The sequence below is a fragment of the Acanthisitta chloris genome, unplaced genomic scaffold (genome assembly GCF_000695815.1).
Source record: "Acanthisitta chloris isolate BGI_N310 unplaced genomic scaffold, ASM69581v1 scaffold18664, whole genome shotgun sequence".
Lineage (NCBI taxonomy): Eukaryota > Metazoa > Chordata > Aves > Passeriformes > Acanthisittidae > Acanthisitta > Acanthisitta chloris.
The window spans coordinates 13244-36448 of record NW_008671213.1 but is presented as its reverse complement, the minus strand read 5'-3'; the positions used below and the strand labels follow the sequence as shown (position 1 = coordinate 36448).

The 23205-nt window shown below is 36.4% G+C and overlaps 1 protein-coding gene across 1 annotated transcript; it reads left to right on the top strand.

The window, feature by feature from the left end:
- The first annotated feature begins 1284 nt into the window (after nucleotides 1-1284).
- Nucleotides 1285-16001, top strand: LOC103801599 (receptor-type tyrosine-protein phosphatase delta-like). Its single transcript, XM_009074017.1, has 7 exons — nucleotides 1285-1620; nucleotides 2104-2282; nucleotides 3530-3656; nucleotides 4608-4733; nucleotides 9565-9719; nucleotides 13238-13373; nucleotides 15796-16001. Exons 1-7 carry the CDS (start codon nucleotides 1285-1287, stop codon nucleotides 15862-15864), a joined length of 1128 nt encoding a protein of 375 aa, XP_009072265.1. The 3' UTR covers nucleotides 15865-16001.
- Nucleotides 16002-23205: the final 7204 nt, after the last annotated feature.

Sequence of the window (23205 nt, the reverse complement as noted above, 5' to 3'; positions counted from 1 at the left end):
CTGCTCACCCTGCCTGCATGAACTGCCACTCATAATGTGCATCTGAGCATCCTGATCCAGGTTCTCATCATTCCAGGTATTTCTTACATTTTCCTGGAGATGCAAGACAGACATTGAAGTGTGTCCAGCTGTGGGTTTCCACAGCCTACAACTTGCACAGCTAACTAGTCATGACTCTGCATTGCAAAGAGTAATAGTGAAAGAGCAGAGGACAAAACAAACTGTGTTAATAGAAGTCCCATCAGCAGAGCTTGGAGAGATGTAGAAAGTGTGCCTCCAAAGCATGATGGAAATATATAAGAGTCATTTTATGTAATATTATTGTCGCCAATAGATTCGATTCTGTAAACAGAATAACAACAACATGTTTAATGAGTTAGAAATCATGCTGCAAATAAAGCTTGAATTCACCATCTCCAGTTGTGCTGGTTTGAGCTGAAGTAGAGTTAACTTTCTTCATAGAGGCTAGTATGGGGCTATGTTTGGGTTTGGTGCGGAGCACAGAGTTGATAATGCAGAGATGTTTTTGTTATTGCTGAGCGGAGCTTGCACGGAGTCAAGGCCTTTGCTGCTTTCCGTGCTGCCACGCTGGCAAGGAAGTTGGGGATGCATGGGAGATTGGGAGGAGACACAGCTGGGACAGGTGACCCAAACTGACCAAAGGGATATTCCATACCATATGACATCATGCTCAGTATATAAGGTGGGAGGAAGAAGGAGGAAGGGGGGACATCTGGAGTGATGGCGTCTGTCTTCCCAAGGAACCGTTACGCGTGATGGGCCCTGCTCTCCTGGAGATGGCTAAACACCTCCTGTCTTCGGGAAGCAGTGAATTAATTCCTTGTTTTGCTTTGCTTGTGTGTGCAGCTTTTGTTTTCTCTATTAAACTGTCTTTATCTCAACCCATGAGTTTCTGTAGCTTTTACCCTTCTAATTCACTCCCCCATCCCGTTGGAGGGGGAGTGAGTGAGAGGCTGTGTGGTTCTTGGCTGCTGGCTGGGGTTAAACCACGACACCAGTAATTTCCCTTTTTAAGAAAATGTGTATTTAGAACATGTTGCAGTGTGTTTAATTTCTATTATAGTCAAGCCTGAAACTGCAGCATGCAGAGATCTCATATAGAAGCATTCCACATACTCAATGGTTGTAATGGATGTTTAAGGAGTTTATTTATTTCAGGGCACCAACCTCTTTCATAAAAGCCGATGTTCATATTCAGAAAAATGCGCTGTTTAAATCATTGTCATGAAACTTTAAAACTTGAATGACGTAAAAGTAATCACAATGAATGAAATAGTCCTTCATGTTTTCTCTCCTGTCTACCTTTCTTTTAGTGCTGGAGTCGGCAGGACGGGCTGTTTCATTGTGATAGATGCCATGTTAGAAAGAATAAAGCATGAAAAGACTGTAGATATTTATGGCCACGTAACTCTAATGAGAGCACAGAGGAATTACATGGTTCAAACTGAGGACCAATACATCTTTATCCATGATGCACTGCTGGAAGCAGTGACATGTGGAAATACCGAAGTGCCAGCCAGAAACCTGTATGCATATATCCAGAAGCTGACACAGATAGAAACAGGCGAAAATGTCACAGGAATGGAACTGGAATTTAAGGTACTGGGGATTTTATATTGCAGGTAACCAAAATCAAATGCTGTAACAATGCTGCTTTATTCTCCACCAATTATTTCCAGTAATCAAAAATAAGACATTGGCAGACTAAAATTTTAGTCAAGAAGGTGATTCTTTCTAAATCATAGAAGACTATCCTCAGTGTGTGGCTGGACAAGAACTATTCAACAAGGGTGATATAACTCTGCTGTTTCTTTATCATTGTTATTATAGCTTCAAATGTGCATTTGTGAAGTGGTTTAATACTTGAATTTGTCCATATACATTAATGGAGCTGACATTGAGCTTGTGTAAGGTGTTAAAACAATCTTTGAAAATATTTGGGTAATGCATTAGAATATGGATAAAGAAGCATCTAAAACTGAAATTATTCATTAATGGATAACGAGCAGAGATTATAAAACCTGATAGTGTCATTTGTTTTTGTCATATCTGGCCTTAACTCTTTTAATTTATTTTCAACAGCGTCTTGCTAGCTCCAAGGCTCACACTTCAAGATTCATCAGTGCCAATCTTCCATGTAATAAATTCAAAAATCGCCTTGTCAATATTATGCCATATGAGTCTACAAGGGTATGCTTGCAGCCCATCCGAGGAGTAGAAGGTTCTGATTATATTAATGCCAGTTTCATTGATGGATACAGGTACAGCCAGTGTGTGCTCACGTGGGATGTTTTAAAAGTTTACAAAACTGTTCATGTAATTATATTGAAAATAACAAAACTTAATGTCAAAATTTGGTATTTGTTATTATCTGTGCATGTCATGTTTGATTGAGTGGGGGTTTTTAAAGTTTTAATAAAAGGTTTGGATTTTCCCCTATGCAATACAGAGAAAGTATGTAAATGACGTAGAATCTTAAACAAGATAGGTAAAATATTTTTTACCTATCTTCAAGCCACTGAGAACCCTCAGTATGCTTTACCTGCAGAAAATTACTGAGATTTTAAGCACATGCATGACTTGGAACTTCTGTTTCTTTACAATTGATCTGCTTAAAGGGATACATAGAAATAATGTACAGGAGATACACTCTGTGGGTCAAAGTGATTATCTATGATCTTGGAATGCTGACTAAAACTAGACCTAACTGCCAAAAGTATTTTATACATGAACACTTGCATAGCCCACCAGCATCTTCATGACAACATGGACCATTCTGCCCTCAGCTGACTTAAGCAGCTGGTAGAAAAAAAATGGAGAAATTACATAGTTCCCCTAAGGCAGTTAAGGTGTGCTTGAGTATCCGTATCTACTGAGATCATTTTCTGAGCCCCTGCTCATAACTGGAAACAACCTTCATCTTCACTATCACCCACAAAGGGCTTTCTGTTTATTGAAAGAAGCAAGAACAGCATGAACTGGTCATCATCTTATAAAGCTGCTGATCCAGAGGCTTTTAACAGCTTGGTGGTAGCTTCCACTAGTAGGATATTACAGCCTGGAAATGTAGCACACTCCATTCCTAGTTTTTCTTCCTGCCATACTTTTGCTGGAGGCATCAGACTGTTGAAGAGGACTTAATAAAGAAACTGCTTGATGCTATAATTCCTAAACTTAATAGATTGTTAGACAGTTATTTCTACAAAATGAACCAGCACAACTAAGTGTTTCTTAAGTGCTTTTTACAGCACACAAAATTGAGCTATTAGAATTGCATTAAAATTTAAATAATAATGATAAAGACATACATCATAATATTAACAGAGTAATTTTCCTCTCAAAGTTCTAAAAATAAAAGGCCATATTTTGATTAAACAATCATAATAAGATTTTAATATGCTTGTTATTAATAGTATATGCATTTTTCTTCTTGATCATGTTTACATATAAACAGAGAATATGTGTATCAATACCCTTTTTTGATTAATTTACTCTTTTTTCAACATAGGCAACAAAAAGCTTACATAGCTACACAGGGTCCTTTAGCAGAAACAACTGAAGACTTCTGGAGAATGCTCTGGGAGCATAATTCTACAATTGTGGTCATGCTCACTAAGCTACGAGAAATGGGCAGAGTAAGTAGTGATGTAATATTCCTTTATTAAAATGTTGGTTATTGCAGCTATTTTTATTAAAATATTTAATTGTTGGGAATGTCTAAAGATAGAGACGAGAATTTAGATTCTTTCTCCTGTTAAAATATCAGTGACATTCTGTGTCACTAGGTTTAAGGTTTTCCAGTCTATTGATGTGTTGCAATAGACAAACTAGACATGGCATTTTGTTGTGGGACACACCGAGATTCAGCTGAGTTTGCATGCTGATCCTCTGAAGGATGCAGAGAGAGAATTGCTGTCTATTGAAAAAGAAAGGTTGCTTATTTGTAAACTTCACTTATGCAGCATCTCTCTGTAACGATGTTAAAAGAAAGTATGCTATTTTTGAGATCTGAATGTCTTCCGTGTGTCCATAGAGCTGAATGTTAAAGTTTAGAATTCTAAGCTCATTCCAGTGATATTTTGTGTAGTGGAAAGAATGAAGCAATTTTCTATCTGAACAGGATTACATCAAGATAAAGTTGGTATGTTGTAAGTGGAATCTGAGTTAGGCACATCTAGAGATGATGCAGGACATGGCTAGTGGATGCAGAGATAGTCTTGACTGAAGCTGGGGGGACCTGCTTCAACAGGAAAAAAGAAAACTGAAGGTGGCTTCAAGCTTTAAATTCTATTCAGTATTTAAATTAGGCCAGGGATAGCACTTGTCACTGATAAATAGTAAAATGAAGAGGAAGTATAAATAAGTTTAGATATGCAGCGACCAGAGAGAACCCCTTTGCAATGCAATATTAATTTTTTACTCCAGGTATGGAACTTAATGTTCACATCTACACAAACAGCTCATGTGCCTGCCAGTAGTTGCATATTCCATGAATATGACACCCAGCTGAGTAAAAAAGGGTTTATACCAGTTTATGGAAGGGCTCTCAAATACCAGAAAATGTATTTTGGTTTCTTATTTTGTAGGAAAAATGCCACCAATACTGGCCTGCAGAGCGCTCAGCCAGATACCAGTATTTTGTGGTAGATCCAATGGCAGAGTACAACATGCCACAGTATATTTTAAGAGAATTCAAGGTTACAGATGCAAGGGTAAGTCAACATAGGATTACACTTGTTCCCATAAATTTGAAAAGAAAATGTCAATTTCTTTCTTTTCTACTCTTCTTTTTTTTAAAAATTTTTATTATTATTTAAAAAATTTCCTGGGTCCTGCATTCTACAATCAATAAACAAAAAGCGGATAAAGTTATTATTAAATGAATAAGATCTTTCTGTAGGAACAGTTGACTTCATTCAGATCTCACATCTGGGCTGCACAACCTTTTGAAATTCTGAGCAACTATTTGTGCCAAAGGATTTTAGATGATTTGAGGACCATTTTCCTTTTTTTTCCTGAGTTCCTGAGATCATTTTGGGGGGCAATATTTGCTACTTACATCTGTAAGTATGTTGTTTTGCACCACCCTCTTGGCTGAGTGATTATGGAGGTTAATAAACTGAGATTTTAAAACTGCAGAGCAAATTACATTCATAAGAAAAGATTGACAAGCTTTGCACATTATAATTTGATTTTTCGTATAGCATATTTTCAGCACTCTTGTATATCTGCAGAGTAGATACATGCAGCTGTGACCCTAGCATACTCATTTTCATACTGCATTTCTTATCAAAATTCCTGAGTCCAAAACTGGGCATTGATATAACATTAAGCAAACATTAACTTTTAATATATATTTGGCATTTCTCAGACTTTTGATTTCTAGTACTTTAGTCTGCATGGCAGGGAAACATGCTGTCAGCCTCCATTTCTGTAGGTGCTGTGAAATAATATTTGTTCAAGCGAAATAGCAGGAGGTACTCTCCAGTGGCTACTCAGAGTTGCCTCTCAGCATCCAAAATATTAGACTTTCTCATAGTTAGCTAAACTGCTGCTTTTTAAGGAAGCTTCAAGTAAAATTGGATTGTATTGTCACTGACCAAGTCAGCATATGAACATCTTTATTTGGCAAATGAGATTTAGTTTTTTGTAAAGAAACTGTAGACACACTGGATCTCATATTCATTCTATTTGAAATTCAGTAAGGATCATATGGCTCATAGCTTCTCTAACCTATTTGTGCTTAACAAAAGTGAAGAACAGGCTCCTGGCATTAGTCTTTAAACACATTTGTAAGCAGAAACAGTCAAAGCCAATTTCACTACAAATAGGCTGATAATTTTCATAGATCATCTATTAAAAATCTATTCTGTCGCAAACTAGAAGAGGTCTTAGGTGACATAGTTCACCAAGTTCAGATCACAAAATAACAATTATAACAGAAAGCCATAGATGTAGCTGAAGTGTCTGCAAACAGTATATATTTCCAAAAAGTTCTTTCAAGAGTTTGTAATGAAGTAGGATATTTATGAAGGTCTGTTTACTTATAAACCAGTAAAAATTCTGAAAAGGTCAAGTAACTAAATTTGCCAGAACTAGTTTTATTTGGCCTGATATTAATACATCTCTTTTAAAAACAGTCAAGCATATGTGCACCTTGAAAATCCTGTTGTGACTTCACATATGCTTGCTTCTCAGATATTAAAAATCTCTTTATCTTGATGGTTGAAACTTTGTTAAACTCATCTGTGAGCTGACAGCGCCATCTTAAATTTTCTAGATATGATGGGAAATTATAGCTCCTTCCAAATTTACTGGTAGAGGTGGGAACTGCTTACAAAAATGTACATTATAATTTTCCTGTAGTTAGGCTTTTATGGCAGTCACACCCAGTAATTGAGACCATGTGACTAAATTGTTACCTTCAAAGAAGAGTAAATGCTGCGTTGGTTGTAACCATGCTGTCTCCCTCTCATCTCCAAACCCATGCATACTCTTGCAATGCCATCCATACTGTGGCAGAGCCAAGCTAACCTATTATTCCACAGTGAAAAAAAACAAGGCACACTACCTTTGTAGGTCCCAGCAGCAAGTGTCTGGTGTAGAACTCCTTGTTATTTCTGAAACAGAGCTGTGTGTATGGTGAAATTGACCTCTGTAACTGTTTCAATCTGCTGCTTCTGACTGCTTTGTACTCACTTTCTCTGTAAACTCCAGAGGTCAATATGTTGGGCCAGTCTCATTTAAGGCTAAACTATTAGTGATGGCTGTAAGAGAGTGTTACAAATTCTACCACCTAATCAAAACACAATTGAATATCCCCTGCGAGGAGCAAGAGGAAATCCAAATGGTTTGCCAATCAATAGGATGATACATTAAAAACCCTCTGTTCCACACAGGGATCTGAAAGTACTTGTTTTGCTAACTAACTGTAAACTGTCATAATATTTGAAAGTAAAGGTTTTAATAAAATTTGGCATTTGTATTTGGACTGCTGTTGGCAAGAATTTCATTAAAAGAAATCAGCACTATTTATAATCTCAGTTGTAGAGGGAACTGTAAGAAATTGCAGATCAGTTCTAAATATGTTTTAATGCTAGTCTAACACAGGCTAAGTAACTTGCTTGTCTGCCCATTAAATAAGAGAAGTTGTTTTCGCTTCACAGACTTGTACTGGATTATTGAGTTACAATGATCATGAAAGATACCAATACACTTGACCTAGACACGCCTGAAAAAGAAATATTTACCATTAAGTCTATTTATCGCATAGGAATGTGTCATCTTTTCAATGACAGACTGGACTTAAATAAAGCAGTGTCTTTGTCTTCTAGCAGTCTTTTCTAGCCTGAAAAAGTTACTGTTATTTTAGCATAATTCTTATCAGGGTCAGAAATTGGTGAAGTTTCTATCTACTTAAGCAACATGTTGCAAGTCGGACTTCAGGTTTTCTTCTTTACTTCAGTAGTATGGGAGGCTATTTTCAAGGGAATCAATCTATTGTTATGTCTCCCTGATTAATTAATGTCATGTACCTAAGGCTATCTGAAAGACACAATTTCATTGTGTATTCTTGGGGAAAAATGGGCAGAGAGACCATTGTCAGAAAAGTTTGTACTAAAGAAATGCCATTTTGGAAGGAAATATTTAGCTCTTTGTGCTGATGCCCAGAAGAAGTAATATTGGGTGAATGTTTTCAAATGTGTTATTTTTTTTTTTTTGAACAAAAGAGGTCTACAGAAATAGTCATAGGATCAGAAAGGTTGGAAGAGTCTTTTGAGATGATCAAGTGCAACTGTCCACCTAGCACTACCACTGTAACCCCTAAATCACTAAATCATATCACCCCGCACCAGATCCAGATGCCTCTTAAATACCTCCAGGGTTGGTGACTCCACCACCTCCCTGAGCAACCTACCTGCCCACCCCAACAGGGGGAAAAAAAATTCTAATACCTAATCTGAATCTCTCCTGTGTCAGCTTAAGGCCATTTCCTCAAGTCCTCTCCCTGCAGGCGTAGCAGAAGAGACCAGCCCCCACCTCACTACAACCCCCTTTCAGGTAGTTGTAGAGACCAGTCAGGTCATCCCTGAGCTTCCTCTTCTTGAGCCTGAACAAACCCAGCTCCCTCAGCCTTTCCTCATGAGACAGGCTTTCTAGGACTACTAGAAATAGACTACTAAATTGTCACAGAGGTCTAGTGGAAGCAAATAGTAAGTCAAAGAAGTGTATGCGTGTCCTCTCATGGAGCAGTGGCTGGCATGCTCCACTTTTTCTGTTTTCCTTACTCATCTGAGACATGAGAGGAAAACCCCCACATTACCAGAGGAAACATAAAGCAAAATATTGGGTTTTCCTTTGGTTATTTTTAAATTCACTTCTATTTCATTTCAAAAGTCTGTAATTGCTGAGTGCTTGTGGTAGAGGGGGAAAAAAGAGGAAGGATGTTCTCGCCTCCAGCATAACTTGTTGCTCTTTGGGAGGAATCTCTTGTAATAATTTCAATTTTTCATGAGTTTCACTTAATAGAAGACCATTTTGAAGGCATGGCAGGGTGGGTGCTTAGGAAACATCATGTCCAGAGGCACCAGTTAACATCAGTAGCTCATATGCCCATGCTTTTAAGCATTTCAGCTGTGCAGATTGACAGTGTCAAAATCATAGAGCACAGTGTTTGAAGATGCAGAACAAATTTACTTTAGCCATTTGTATTGCATTTTTTCTGTGTCCTGACTCTTTACACATTAAATAGACACACAGCAGAAGTCAGCATTTAATAATTCCTGTGGCTTCATTATAAAAATAACTATGCTGCAGTATTCTGCAGTTTTAAACAATGGTGAGAAACTAACCACAGGGAATGAACAGCTTCAGACAGTTTGTTTTAAGAAAGGAAGCCCTTCTTCTCAGTTTTAACTGACTGCAAATTGTTAGTGAATTAAATTAACAGTGATTGAAGGAAAATTCATGGTTTGTTAAACAATTGGCTTGTCTTGACCCATCTTCTTCAGGCAAAATATCCACCTCATAGAAAGCAGCATACTATCAAAGATATCATCTACAAGGAGAGCAGTGACTAAACAAGTCTTATCAGTAAAGGTATTCCTGCCATGCAGTAGATGGGCATATCTAGGAACTGGAAAGCCAGATCTGATGACCTTATTCTACCTGATCTGTATTTAAAGGAATCTGGAGTCTGCAGGAGTCAACACATAACTTACAAAAAATGTCATAACCTGGTGGGATTGCTATGTCTTTAGCTTCAGACACACTTTTTACACTGGCAGAAAGTCAGACAACTCTCCTATCCAGCGTAGAAGGGAATCTGTGCAGTGTTGCTAATGAAACTACGCCTCTAGGCCAATGCCTGCAAAAGCTCCAGCCAGTACTGCAATTGAAAAAGTCTTCATAAATATGATCTTAGCCATTTCCCAGCTCCTCTCAAAGTCCTTGCCTTGTGATTGTCTTTATGGTTATTGGCTGATTGGGTTCCAGCCACTGCAACATGATTCTGCGATACATTATTTGTGTCTTTTGTTAAAGGATGGCCAGTCCCGAACAGTGAGGCAGTTCCAGTTCACTGACTGGCCAGAACAAGGAGTGCCAAAGTCTGGAGAAGGATTTATTGACTTCATAGGCCAAGTGCATAAAACAAAAGAGCAATTTGGTCAGGATGGACCAATCTCTGTTCATTGCAGGTAAGTAAACAAAGCCTAAAAACAGCTCATATGCAGATTCTATTTTTTCCTAAAGCTAATTGCTGATTGTGGCAAAGGTGTACGTTTAAATGGATTTTCAGAGGTGAGCTATCGGAAAATGTAATCGAGTAGAAGTTCTGAAAAGGAACACAAAGAACTGCTTTATGAAATGAGAACTGTTCCGTGATATTCCTTTTACACAGAAATGGTGCTTCAGAAATATGTGGAAGCATGGGAGTTTTTTTCTTCGCTTATAAATGCCTCTAATGCAGCATAAAAGCAATCTGGTCAATGCTGCACACAGAAGGCATGGAAAGAGCCTTATCACAGACTGCTATATCTGATATTTTCTCCACTGGAAATTAAAAGTTAGGCTGTTACATTGGTGGGAATTTTTAGCTGCAAACAAGCTAGTTATACCTTGGTAGCACATTAGTAGCAATCAAAATGAGACAAAGAAAAATGGTATCTGTCTTAAGAATGTGAATAGAATAGAAAGCGGTGTTTAGAAAATTTGCCTGTTAAAAAATCATTGAGGTTTGGGTTGATGAGTTCTAACTTCAGGACTTAATGCTCATTTTTTGATGTGATGACTTTCTTCAATTCCTTTACAATTGATATGCTGATGGAAACAGCTTGCATGGTGTGTAGGAATAATCCAGGGTGGGCTTTTTAATATTCCTATACTTTTTATTTATTTTCTCTACAGTATTCTAGAGTCTATAGCAGATGGCCAAAAATAATATCTTTATCTTCTCTTATTTAATAAATTGTTTTCTATAAATTCCATTAGGGTTTTAGATACTCATTTTCGTAATATGAAATTATTTTTGGTAGATTAAATATTATTATTTATATAACAGAGATGCAAAATAACAACACAAGTTCCAAGTCCTTACTGCTAGCCAAGTAGTACTACAATACTAGCATGAAGACAAAATGAATGAGTTTACTAAAGCCTATGAATATACATAAGGAGAGGGATTCTTGTCCTTCCACAGTCAGGAACTGAGTTCTTTATGATTCAGTATAATTAAACATGGTTTGGCCTTTAAATATCTTTATCATCATAATGACAGCTTAGAGATTGGTAATGCTAATAATCATTATCAGTGTTAGTCAATTTACACAAATGGGAAATGTCCCTAGCAAATCAGTAAGTTTGTTTCTTTCAAGAAAGACAAGATCCTGGGTACCTGTGCTTTCCTAGTAACTGTGGAATTACTGTTATAATGCCTCTAGTTTGTATCATGATGAGTTTTAAAGTGAATGATAACTCCGCTAGTGCCACTTCCTTTTGGTTTCCTTCCCACTCTACACAGTTTTCACAAGCTTGCTTTCTCTGTTACACAGTAAACCCCTGCCACCCACAATTTTAAAATCTTCTTCTCTGGTATTTTTACAAATAGATCAGTATGTTAAATTTAAAAATTTCTAACCTCTTGAGGCAGAGAATGCAAAGTATTTAAGAGGGCAAAGGACTGTTCACTTTGAAGCAAAATTTTCACTTCAACCAATACTAGATATTTGTAGTCTTGTTAATCCAGCTTTTAGCTGGTGAATGAGGAAGACAACCCTTTCCCAGCCTGCATTCAATATGTATTCGTAACAATCAACTTCTGTCTTACAAAAACGTAATACTTCCTCATGGTTCATTAAAGCATCCTGACTTCAGTTTCTCACTGTTGACACTTTTGTGTATCATACTGCATCATGAAGTAGTGCCTTCACTTCACTCTTTAGAAATCCTAAGCATCTTTCAAAAGGAATTGTTATGCTCACCACTCTCAGGGGAACAGGATCAGTTTCTTACAGAGTTTTCACAAAACATTACACTTGATGGCTAATTAGGATTTGCAAGCATTGAGATCTTTCTGTATTAGTCTCTGTTCCACATTAAGTACCATCTCCAGATAGTTTTTGATTTCTTAAGAACATAAGACAACAAATAAATCACACTTTGTTTTGCTGAATTAGAGGGTTTTAAGTCATTTGCTTAAAGTAATGAAGATTTGTCTCATGTGTGAGGCCAGAAGTCCTCTCATGCATTTAGAAAATCATACTTTTTTAGTTGGATATCTTTAAATGGTGGAGCAGGAGCAGGAGCAAGCAGAATGTAAAATGGTAATCAGCCCTCACTCTGCCTGTCACTTTCTGGGCTATCATAAGCTCTGTGACGTCCAAGCAGGATCCAGTGATGTTTTTTCTAGGATTTTCCGGCATGTTTCATAAATAATAGCTTTCTAATTTACCTCATCAGAGAAAGGAGACCTTGCACTCCAATTACTTTAGATTTCCAGGACTATTGTCATCCCATATAGGTTAATCAGAATTGACAGAATGATATTTTGTCAAGTGGTGCATCAATTGTCCTTTGGCTTCAGCTCTCTGAAGGCACCTAGACTATGCAAAATTGCTAAATCCAATTGAATATGTTTAATAGCCCTAGAAGTGCACTGATCTAGACCAAACACTAAAATGCCATCATAGAATTTGGGCATTCGATTTCCACACTAATCTTGTGAATTCACTGGATCACTGTCATGGTTTATATGAACATTCAGAGTTCTTCAGGTTTTCCCTGCTCTTCATGTTCCACTCTGTTGTCTGGTGAATAGGTCACATTAATCTTCAGCTTCCCGAGTTTATCTGACTGGAAGCAAACCATTTGAAATTATCAGCATCAACAGTGAGATGATGGGGTGTTTAATTTCTACATACAAGTTCAGACTTAGAAAATAATTTTTTTTCTGTACAGTTACCTGTCTCTTTGTCCAAGGGTCGTCCTCAGGAATAAGTGACAGCTATTGCCTCTATTGATTACAGGAATTTCTATCACTTCTTGAGGGTTTAAACTAGTAACGGAAACCCAAGACAGAACATGGAACAAACAAGCCATATTTCATACTAATATGGACAGACATGGAGTCTGCATATCAGCATTGGAATGCAAAGTTCCCAGCTGCCAGACTTGAATAAAAGTTTTGTGTTGAGATTTTTGCGTATCTGTTATTTAAATAGGAGTGTCTATGGACAAGTTCAATATTAATTGAACATGCACTATCTCTAACTCAAAGTAGAAGGTAAAATGGCACACTGAAGATGTGCAAAACATGGCATATACATGAATGAGCTAAAATAAAGCAAGAAGTAAAATGCATTTTGGTCTCTTTTTCTCTTGTCAATTCCAGTGTATATTATCAGCAACAAATGTTCTCATTTTCCTTCCCCATCCACTGATTACTGTATATCTAGATGAACAAACCAAGTCACTTTGCAAGGAAGACTGGAAAGTCGGGATGTACCTTGTGACATGTGAAGTTTGTTCGAGTGCGGTTATTCTTATGAATGCAGTGTGGCAATTTGCTGTGGAATTTTGCTTAGTGAGCCTTTCCCCATATAGAAATTTTACACATGTGGTATGCTGTAACCACAGATAACTTGTCAGCCAGTTCTTTCAGCATTAACTGTCAAATAACATCCCTTTTTCTTTTTTTTTTTTTCTTTTATTGCAACAGTGCGGGCGTTGGAAGGACTGGAGTATTCATAACCCTGAGCATTGTGTTAGAAAGAATGAGATATGAAGGTGTTGTAGACATCTTCCAGACTGTCAAAATGTTAAGGACGCAGCGGCCAGCCATGGTACAGACAGAGGTGAGCAAAACAGTATCCATATACAATAGTGATGGAAAAGAAGCGGTATTTACACAGCCAAAAAAAATGCACAGACAGAGACTGTAGAAAATGTGCTTTCATTTGTATCTGAAGTCATATAATGACCCTGTGACTACAGGGTACATTCTGCCATAAAGGTATTGCAAGAACTATTTTCGATTACAGCAATAGTTTCTACAGGCTGGGGAATAAAAAAATAATTTCAATAGTGGATCCTAAATTATGGTAGTTGAGAAAAACCATTTGCGAAGCAGCACCCGTTTTTATTTGAATCTTGTTTCCTGCCAAAAATGTGTGGTAATAAAGAAAAAGTCAAATTGTTTCTGCGGGTGGATCCACTGATTTTTTTTTGTGTTCTGAGAGCAAGGTGTTGAGCATGGCTTCAGACTGATGCTGTACTACTCTCATGGTTTTCTTGACTTTGCCTTCAAACAGGCAAGTGGCTGTTGGGCCTGAAAATCGCAACGGTAAATTCAGCTTTCAGGAAAGCTATATTGTAAATAATTTGGCACAGAGAAATAAAGGGAGGAAATAAAGGGAGGAAATTGACTCACTGTCAACTCTTTACCTGGGCCTGGGTGCTTGGAACTGTGTCATGTCAAAAAGAATGCTTAAACAATATCAGTTAATGCTGTGCTTAATTTCTACTTAAATTTCTGAACAGGAAATCTGAACTAAACCAGAGCCAATAGGTTAGGAAAACCAAGAAAAACGGCAAGAGAAGGGAAACATTTTAGGTCATACACTTATATCGTATAATTTGATTGACACTGGCCTTTAAATTACACTCTGTGAAATTTAAAATGATTCCCCATATTTGCCATTTTCCACAAGAAAATTAAACTTGTTCAGTAGGAGCTGGGTAGTATTTTTTTTAAGAAGACAACTTCATAAAAACTTATATGAAAAATACAGATACTTATTTGTAGTCTTGTCAGTTAGCCAAGTAAACCACTGTGACCAAACTGAAGAGTTAATTCCATTTCTTTTCCATTACCATCTTTCTTCTGGAAAAGCAAAATGAAAAATGACTGCTTTCTGTCATTTTGGCTCCAAGAAATAACTACAGTATACAGAAAAAACTATGCTTCTTTGAGCCTACCTGACAAATACAGAGTTCAACTCTGAAATATATTCTCCCTCCCCTACTCTGACTTTTTTTTGTATGCTACCCATCATCCCCTCTGCTGAAAGCTGAAGTGTTGTATGCTCATTTCTTTCAGGATTCTGTGGAAAACAAATCTCTCATTCAGTGGTATAAACTGCCTGGAAATCTAATCCTTATTCAACAAAGCACTTGAACTCCATGTGGACCGCACATAGACCTAAAATTTAGGCATATGTGTAATGCATTCTGCCACTTTTCCAACTAGTTCAGCTAACAGAAAAAGCAGTATTAGTGATCATCACACCTCAGTGAAGCAAATATCTGATTAGTTTCCTGGCCTTCAAAAGAATTTTAATGGTGATCTTAGCAAGTACAACCTCTGTGGGGTTATCACATAACACTACCAGATAAATAAGCAGATATCATTGATATTTTGGAGCAATTTCTTGTATATGTTGCTGGGTTTTGCTGGTTTTTTTTCTTTTCTTATCATTTAAACCCTGAGTGGCAGTTGCAAATGGGTACACAGATGTGCCATTTTAGTATAAGTGTTCAACATAACATACATATGCAAAAGGACTGCTTTATTGAGGTGAGAATAACAGGAAATGCCAAACATGGGATTCATCAGAGGTATAAACAAATTTCTCACCACACTGAACTTCTCTCTGCTTCCAGGTGTAGTTTGAAATGCAGTCTGTTTCATATTAATACAGTGCTTTAGCTGCTGATTTCTCTCTTAGGCCTTTCTCTTGCCACAGGCTAAGATATCTTCACGTCTTCATCAAAGTCTGTATTACTGAAAGGTTGGGATTCCCCTTGCTTCCTTAACATGAGTTTTAACCTGATGGTTTTCCATGCAGCATTCTGTATTAAGGCTGTGATGGAGTTTGTCACTTAGTGTGTTGTATTTGCTGTAGAATTAATTGGATATTTTGCTGCTTATTTTCAAATACGTGGGAGAAAAGCCTCTTAGCACGTTCCCATCAGAAGGAAACTTTATGTTGATATAGTATTAATCCAGAATAACAGACAGTCAGTAGGTGGGTATATAGTCTCTGCATAAAAAGAAGCTGCATTCTGCAGAAAATGTTATTGCATTAAATGGATATCTTTATTTTAACTCAGAGTGGATTTCTGTTGATATCAGCAATTGAATATTGCTGCTCTACAGATGCCTCTGTGGTATATTTGTCTGTAGCCACGAAGTATTCATTCTAAGTTGAAAGAAACTACAGATCAACCAACAAGCTGCCTTTTTGATGCTTTTGTTTTCTGTCTTTCTTTCTCCAGGATCAATACCAGTTCTGCTATCGAGCCGCACTGGAATATCTGGGCAGCTTTGATCACTATGCAACATAAAAACCCATTGTGGATTTTTATTGCAGGCCCTTTAAGATCCAGAGAGCCGCTTCTGAGCCATACGATGTGCTTTAGAAGTACTTCTTAACTCTTAGCTAAGGAGCAATTATTGGGGATATATAAAATAAAGTAAAAAAAAAAAAAAAAAGAAAAAAAAGAGAAAAATATTGGGGATATATAAAACAAAAAAAATCAAAAAAAAAAAACCAACCCAACACCCAACAACAACTATTCCATGTGGACCAAGAATTCACAGTTTAATAACCTAACCATAATAAAAGAATCCTGACCACTGAGGCGTCTGAAGGATCTCATTTACAGATACCTCAAGGGTTCGACATTGGTTGAAGTTAAAGGGAAGAGGAAATTAATCAGAAAGAATGATCATCCTGTTGAGGATTACGTGCTTTTGCAAAGAGAAGTTTTGAGAACTGCAGTTCAGTGCAAGATGTTTGTTGCAAGGTTGGGTCCTGGCTTATCAAACAAAGCAGACTCTTTACTTCAACATCACCCTTTCCCATCATAATGCTCATCATAACACTTTAGGGAAAATGTGGGAATGTTTAAAAAGAAAGTCCTTGATTTAGTTTTTTAGTATTGTAAAGATACTGCTGACCTGTGCTTCATTTTTAACTGTGTAAACTTTTTCCTTTTTTAACAAGAGTTTATCATTCAATGAAGTGAATTAAAGAAAAGGTTGCATAACTGTTAATTTTTTTGTTTTAAAAATGTAGGTTTTTTTAAGCTGTAGAACTGTTATCTGTACTATTGTGCTGTAGAAATGTTAAATACTTAAAAAATTTGCACATTTTTGTGCAGTCCTACAGTACCACAGTCTTGTTAGATATTAATTTTACAGTTTGATTTGGTTTTCTTTTCTTTAAGAAAATACTTATTGTAATCAGCTAAATCAAAATGGGGCTTTTTGGTTTCTTTTGGAATCAACAGGGAGGCGCAAAGTATAAAGATGCTGCTAGCACATACACACACACGCACACATATGCACATGCACACTCACACTCTCTCTTTTTAAATATATATATATATGTATGTATTACTGTCTAACCTTTTCTGACTCTCTGTATGGTTACAGAGATACAGATGGATAGATATTCACAGACATGCACATAAACATATCAATTCTTACATACCTGGATTTATCCAAGCATTGCGAAAGTTTTTCAGCATAATGCAATTATATCAAACTACTATTTGATCATCTCTACATTTTTAAGGTCCATAAACTTCTGTTTCAAAGGGAAGTGAGGAATGCACATCATTGATATTTGATCATCATCTCTATCCCAAATAATATTTCTATCCACAATTCCACTTGAACACACACACACACATGCACACATACACATGCACACACATGCACGCATACACATGCACACACATGCACACAGAGTATGTGATTTAGGCTTCAAGTGAAGTTCAATATTTGTAACACTATAGTGCAATAAGAAATCATATTATTAAATGTAGGAGGTGTGCATGTGGGAAAGGTCAGTGCATATCCCTTTAGGAGGGGAGAATGTTGTAATATACTAGGTATTAAGATGTTTTAAAATTGTATTCAATAGTATACTGTCTATAGTGTGCGCTATATAATTTACATTTATCGTATGTAACAGGGCAAAGCCAAACACACATTGCTCTGTGAAATCAAACGTTTTGTGGCATACAGCATTGTTTGGGGATGCTGGGGTTTATTTTAATTTTACATTTAGAGTGCCTTATATTTGATGCCTGTTTTGAATAGCATTTCTTTAAGTTAGCCTTCATTTGTATTTGGTTCAGTTTGTTTATATCTCTGTTATTCTTTTCAAACATTTTAATACATGTACTAGACAATTTTGAAAAATATGCATATCCAGTTTCTAATCAAGTATGGATGGTAATAAATGATAACCCAAAACACATAGGTAGTCAAAGCCCTTTATCTTTCTATATCTCCAATAATAGACCAGCCCACAAATTGAAAATCAATTTCAGGTTGGCTTTACAAACCCACTGTGTCACTGGTTATAGTGTTGTCATTACAGAGATGTAGCAGTACACTAGCAGTAGTTGACATCAGCAGTGCTTACTCATCTTGGTTTTTTTTAAATTTTAAGCCAAGTCCTGGTCATTCACTTGTGTCAACAGATTGTAAAAGTCAAACCATTGCTTTCAGTGGAAAGGTTCATGTAAGGGTAGCAAGATTAAGCCCACAGGACAGATTGGAGAATGACAGTAGATTTTCTTCCAGGAAACAAAGAAAATTCTGTAAATAGCACAAAGTACTTTTTGAGACTCTTTATAGGATGCCATTTACATTGACCTTGGTTTCCATGGTATGTTCTGCCATTGTCAGTACATGAGTATCAAAGGAATTCTTTGGGGTTTCAAATAGGAGCATTGCTATGGCTTGTCAATGTGACCTCAGCATTTTTTCTTCTTCTTCCCATTTTGCCACTGCTAGCAGAAAGCAAAATATGAAAGACCAAACTCTACCAAGCATTGTAATTGAGCACTTTTGTAACAAAAAAAAAAAAAAAATGCAACAAAGCAGACAAAATATAAATATATGTATGTGGAATAGAAGTATTATAGAAGGCTACCTCAGAATGAGATTCTGTAACTTACATCTGAACCAGAGAAGAATGTGCACTATGTTTCTTTCTCTTCTTCTTTCTTTAAAGTAATTCTTGAAGTGCCAGGTTAGTATTATGGTCGTATTCTTCTACTTAAATGTAGGGAATCAGAAAAACACAATAATAAATAAAGTATCATTTTGGAAACATAACCTAGGGAAGGTCCTTGCACACAGGATCTGTAAAAGGATCAGCACATTTTCCCTAGCAGACCATCTTGCAAGCTCCAAAAAAAAAATGAGGGAGTAAAAAAAAAAAACAAAGCAGAGCCAATTTGTGAGGAAAACTGTTGTACAACTAAACACTCCTTTTAGTTTTTATGTTTCTTTAAATACCTTTTAGCATCATTGATGTGCATTCCACTTTCTGTGTTCTTATATATGCATTCTATGGTTAATTAAATTGTGAGCATCTTTGTCTACATACATCATACATTTCCAAGCTTAAACTTGGTTTCATCAGCATAACCAATACGGTGCTATTATTTACGTTTATATGTGTAGTTATGTCTAATTTTGTAATTAGTTGCAATGGGGGCAAAAAACCCTCACAAAAACTATAAAAAGGATTTATACAGAAGTTTAATTTAGCTCTTTTTAAAAAAATTATTTGAGTGGTTAGATAGTGGAGAGGATGACTGGGGGAAGGAGTGGCCCTCTAAGGAGATTTGCACTTTCTTTTTATACCTTTGTACTATGCACTGCCCTATTGATTCTACACCCAATAATGTTATAACTTGAACCCATCTGTAAGAAACTGCTTATAATATCCACTTGTGTGTATTTAAATGACACAGAACATGTAAAAAGGAAAAAAAAAGTTTGCAATTACTAAAAAAAAGGCAACTGCTTTTTTTTCCTTTTATTCTCTCCCATTTTTCTTTATATTTCTTTTTTTGCTTATTTTCTTTGTTTGTTTGTTTGTTTGTTTTGGTTGGGGTTTTTTTTGTTGTCCGTTAGGGTTTTTTTGGTGCCCTGATACTCCACAGATATCAGAAGGCTGCAGGTCTCATCATAACCATCCGTTATGTGGCTTTGCCATTCAAGCTTGGAGTGTCTTTACAAAGATAATAAAAACTTGTGTTCTTTGCTCTTGTTTTGGATGCATAGACTGAAAAATTTTAAAAAAATTACCTTGTAAAATGGCTTGTTAAAAAAGATACAATTACCTCTAATTAGTAGTACGCGTAAATGTTTTACAGAATGAAAGGCGTGCTTATTATTTTCTTACTTCGTTACATTGGTGGCAAAAGAAAGTCTGTATGAAAATCAGTTCTTTGCTGACACAAGTTCCATTTGTTACAGATGAATTCTAATAAAATGTCAGTGTTATGCAGCCCTGGTCTTCTTTCTTAAGCAGTACTTTTGAAAACAAAATTTGTTTGGTCCTACTTGGTGATAAAGGAGTTTAATTGGAACTATAGGACAGTCATTAATCTTCTTAACTAGCTGCTGGACAGTGGAAAATGCATTCTTAGGTTAGCAAATATATATCATCTTCAGCAGCAAGATTTGAGCCAGCATAGGCAAACTCTTTGGCATAAATTCTCATAGCTTTGTGAATTTAATTGAACTTATCACACTTTACATGCCTCTGGAGTTTCCCTTTGTGCTTTAGAAATGTATCATTACACTGAGAAAATAGACTTCTGTCCATTCACAGGTGCAGCCCAAAGAGAGAAAAATATTCACATATTTGAGGTGAATTTTGACTTAATTCCTGCAGATTTCGCAGGTTTTGGGATGAATCCAAAGTCACTTGTCAGAATTCACTTACTGAAATTGTGGCAAGTCATCATGACTTTTGACTGATTTCTGCTATGCACTGCATGTGCAGTGAGTGCAAATGTGCCTGTGAGACTGCTGTCCAAATACTATGTTTTTAAACACATTGGAGAAGTTTTAGATGAACATGCCTAGTGTATTGAGGCAAGCTACAAGGGGCATGACATGGCAACCTAATCAAAGAAAACAGGTCTTGCTCTGTCTGCTTGCTTTGAAAGAAGGCAGGTTCTGTCTCCAAGATTACTTTATAAGGGAATAGTCTATTAGCAATTAGTATTAAGTACATGTTAATAAAGAATTCTCTGTGCTGGAAGGATGTGCAAAGACATTAACATTAGGCTGATTTCTAAGAACATGTATTGTTCTTAGCCTAATTTCCACATTAAGATAGTGATAATAGTGTAAATGTGAAGCCTTGGTATTCTTACAGAGGCTTGTTAATGTTTTTCCACTGATTTCTGTGGATTTTACAATTACTGCATTGCAGGCTGCCTTTGGCTTGAACCTTTTTTGCGTAGTCTGTGCAAGGTGGTTTAGAGCTGTGTTATGTAAGGGTTTCTTTAAATATCTTGAGTGGCTTTAGATGGTACCCTTTAATGTCAGCATTGACTTATTTGGATTTTCTTGTTCTGTGCATCTAGCATGGATCAAAATAAAGTATGAAAATGAGTATTTACAAAAATATTTGGCTGTGTATGGCTTAATACCTTTTAAGTTAATTAGGTTTTAACAAAACAAGTTCTAATTCATGCTTCCTTAACACAGAAAAAAATGTATTTGTTATGTACTTTGAGGTCATTAGAATTCAGAAGTGCTGTTGAGATGTGAAATTACCCCATCTCAAAGGAAAGCAATAGCTGCAGACTTTCAGTAACACATCTTTTCTATGTTATACAATCACTTGGACCAGATTCCCAGAATCTTTGGTGTTCATTCATGCTCCTATCTCTCAAAATGAGACAGGCCCGATTCCAGATCAAGAAAGGATTTCCATCTGTAATTTTACCCATTGCCTGCTCTTCCCAGTCTGTGTGAGCTTAGGACAGAAGTCAGCTACTGATAATGGTAGAAAGTAGCGAAAAAGTACTTACAAGGAATGTATAGAAAGAAATTGTTCATTAATCAGTGTCCAGAACAGTTCACTACCAAACAGATCAATACCAAATGATCACTAAAGAATATAACCATCACTGGTCAAGAAAAGAACAGAAAAATATTCATTGAAATTGCTGAGTCCTTTTTACTTTAGACATGAGCATGGCCATTTTTTAGAACTTAAATGACTGGAATTTTGAGGAAAATAACCATCAAAATTGCTGATGTGTAAGCCTGCGTAACAGTGATAAATCACTTCCTCTTCCATAGAATTTAACATGAAATAAAGATGTTTCTTGCTTGTGGAGTTGCTGAATTCCATGAAATAGCCTTGCATTTTGAAATCTTGAAATCTGACAGCTTCAGACAATCAAACTTCCCCAAGAGCCCTGGATCAAATTGACAAAAATGTCCACAGAAGGTGCCAAATGGTATCAATATTATTTCCACTATCAAAGAATATGTTCAGAGCAGTTTGAGACTGTGAAATAGTGGTATTTTTTTCATTCTGTCACTTCACATGGGGAAATAAAACACTGATGGGGTATGAGGCTGTAGCAAATTCTTATTTTAAGACCCGTGGCAACATTTTTTTTGTTCGTTTATTTTTTATTTTGCTCCATTTTTATTTGATTATTTTATTCTATTTTATTTTATTCTGTTGTGTTATATTGGGGTTTTTAAAGGAGCAAGTATTAATGCTGTGCTACTGCAACTTTTGGAAAAGTCACTTGATTCAAAACCTGAGGTATTTGAAAAACCTAGCCATACTGATATTCAAGAGAATTTTCTCTTTACACTGTCCTGTGTGTTTTTAACAAGTTGGTTCTGTCCTCCAATTCTGCTTATGAAGAGTACCACAGTAGGATGCAAAATGTATTTCTGTTACTAATGCAGTGAGTCAAGATGGGAGGAAACATCTGCTGACTAGCTTTCAGAGGAAAGCAGAATGATAACCTGCAAATGAGACATTGTAGTGAATAGAGATCATTTTGCATCAAGACTATAAATAGGATGCTTTTGAACCCAAAATGCATTCAGCTTGCTTCTGTCAGCAGAAGTCTTTATTATGGTAGCAGGAACAAGCAAACAACCTTTCTTTGCCAATAAAAGCAGTTCATTCTATATTCAACAGCCTTATTGGATTTAGAATGTAAATCTTTAAAGTCAAAGTTGCCTGGAAATGCCTTTCCTTTTCTCATACGTAAAAACAAGAGAATAGAATGTAAGATTTTCTTTATTGCAAGAAATTATTCGAAAATACATCAGGATTGCTATACATCTGGTCTTCAAAAAGCCAGTTTGCTCTTCAAATCTGGTGTGGTCTAAAGGAGTTGTCTACACCCAACTTGCTACTATACTAGGCATTTTACAAAACACACAGCAAGGTCTCATCCATACAGCAAAAAAAGCAAAATATCATCTAGAGACTCTAGGTGGGATTTCTGAGTTTGTGAGGCACATCAGGCTGACACTAATGCCAAACCAGCCAGCTTGGACTACCACTGCAAGGCATCTAGTTCAGGCACTGCAGTAATTCAAATTAAGCACACCAAAACCAGAAAATGTAGTGACTAATGTTGAGTACACAATATCCATTGAACACAAATGTGGCAAAACAGCCATCTTTCACTGACGTGTACTTCTGTTCCATACACATGAAATGTTTATCAATACAACATCTTCTCAATAGTCCACATTTACAAAGAATATTTTGCAAACATTTCACTCATTCACACATTCTGTTTGAACTCCTTTTATTTCATTTTGTCTGTAAAAGTTTGCTATTCCATTTTCATCAAATGCTTATGCTTGTTCTTTGA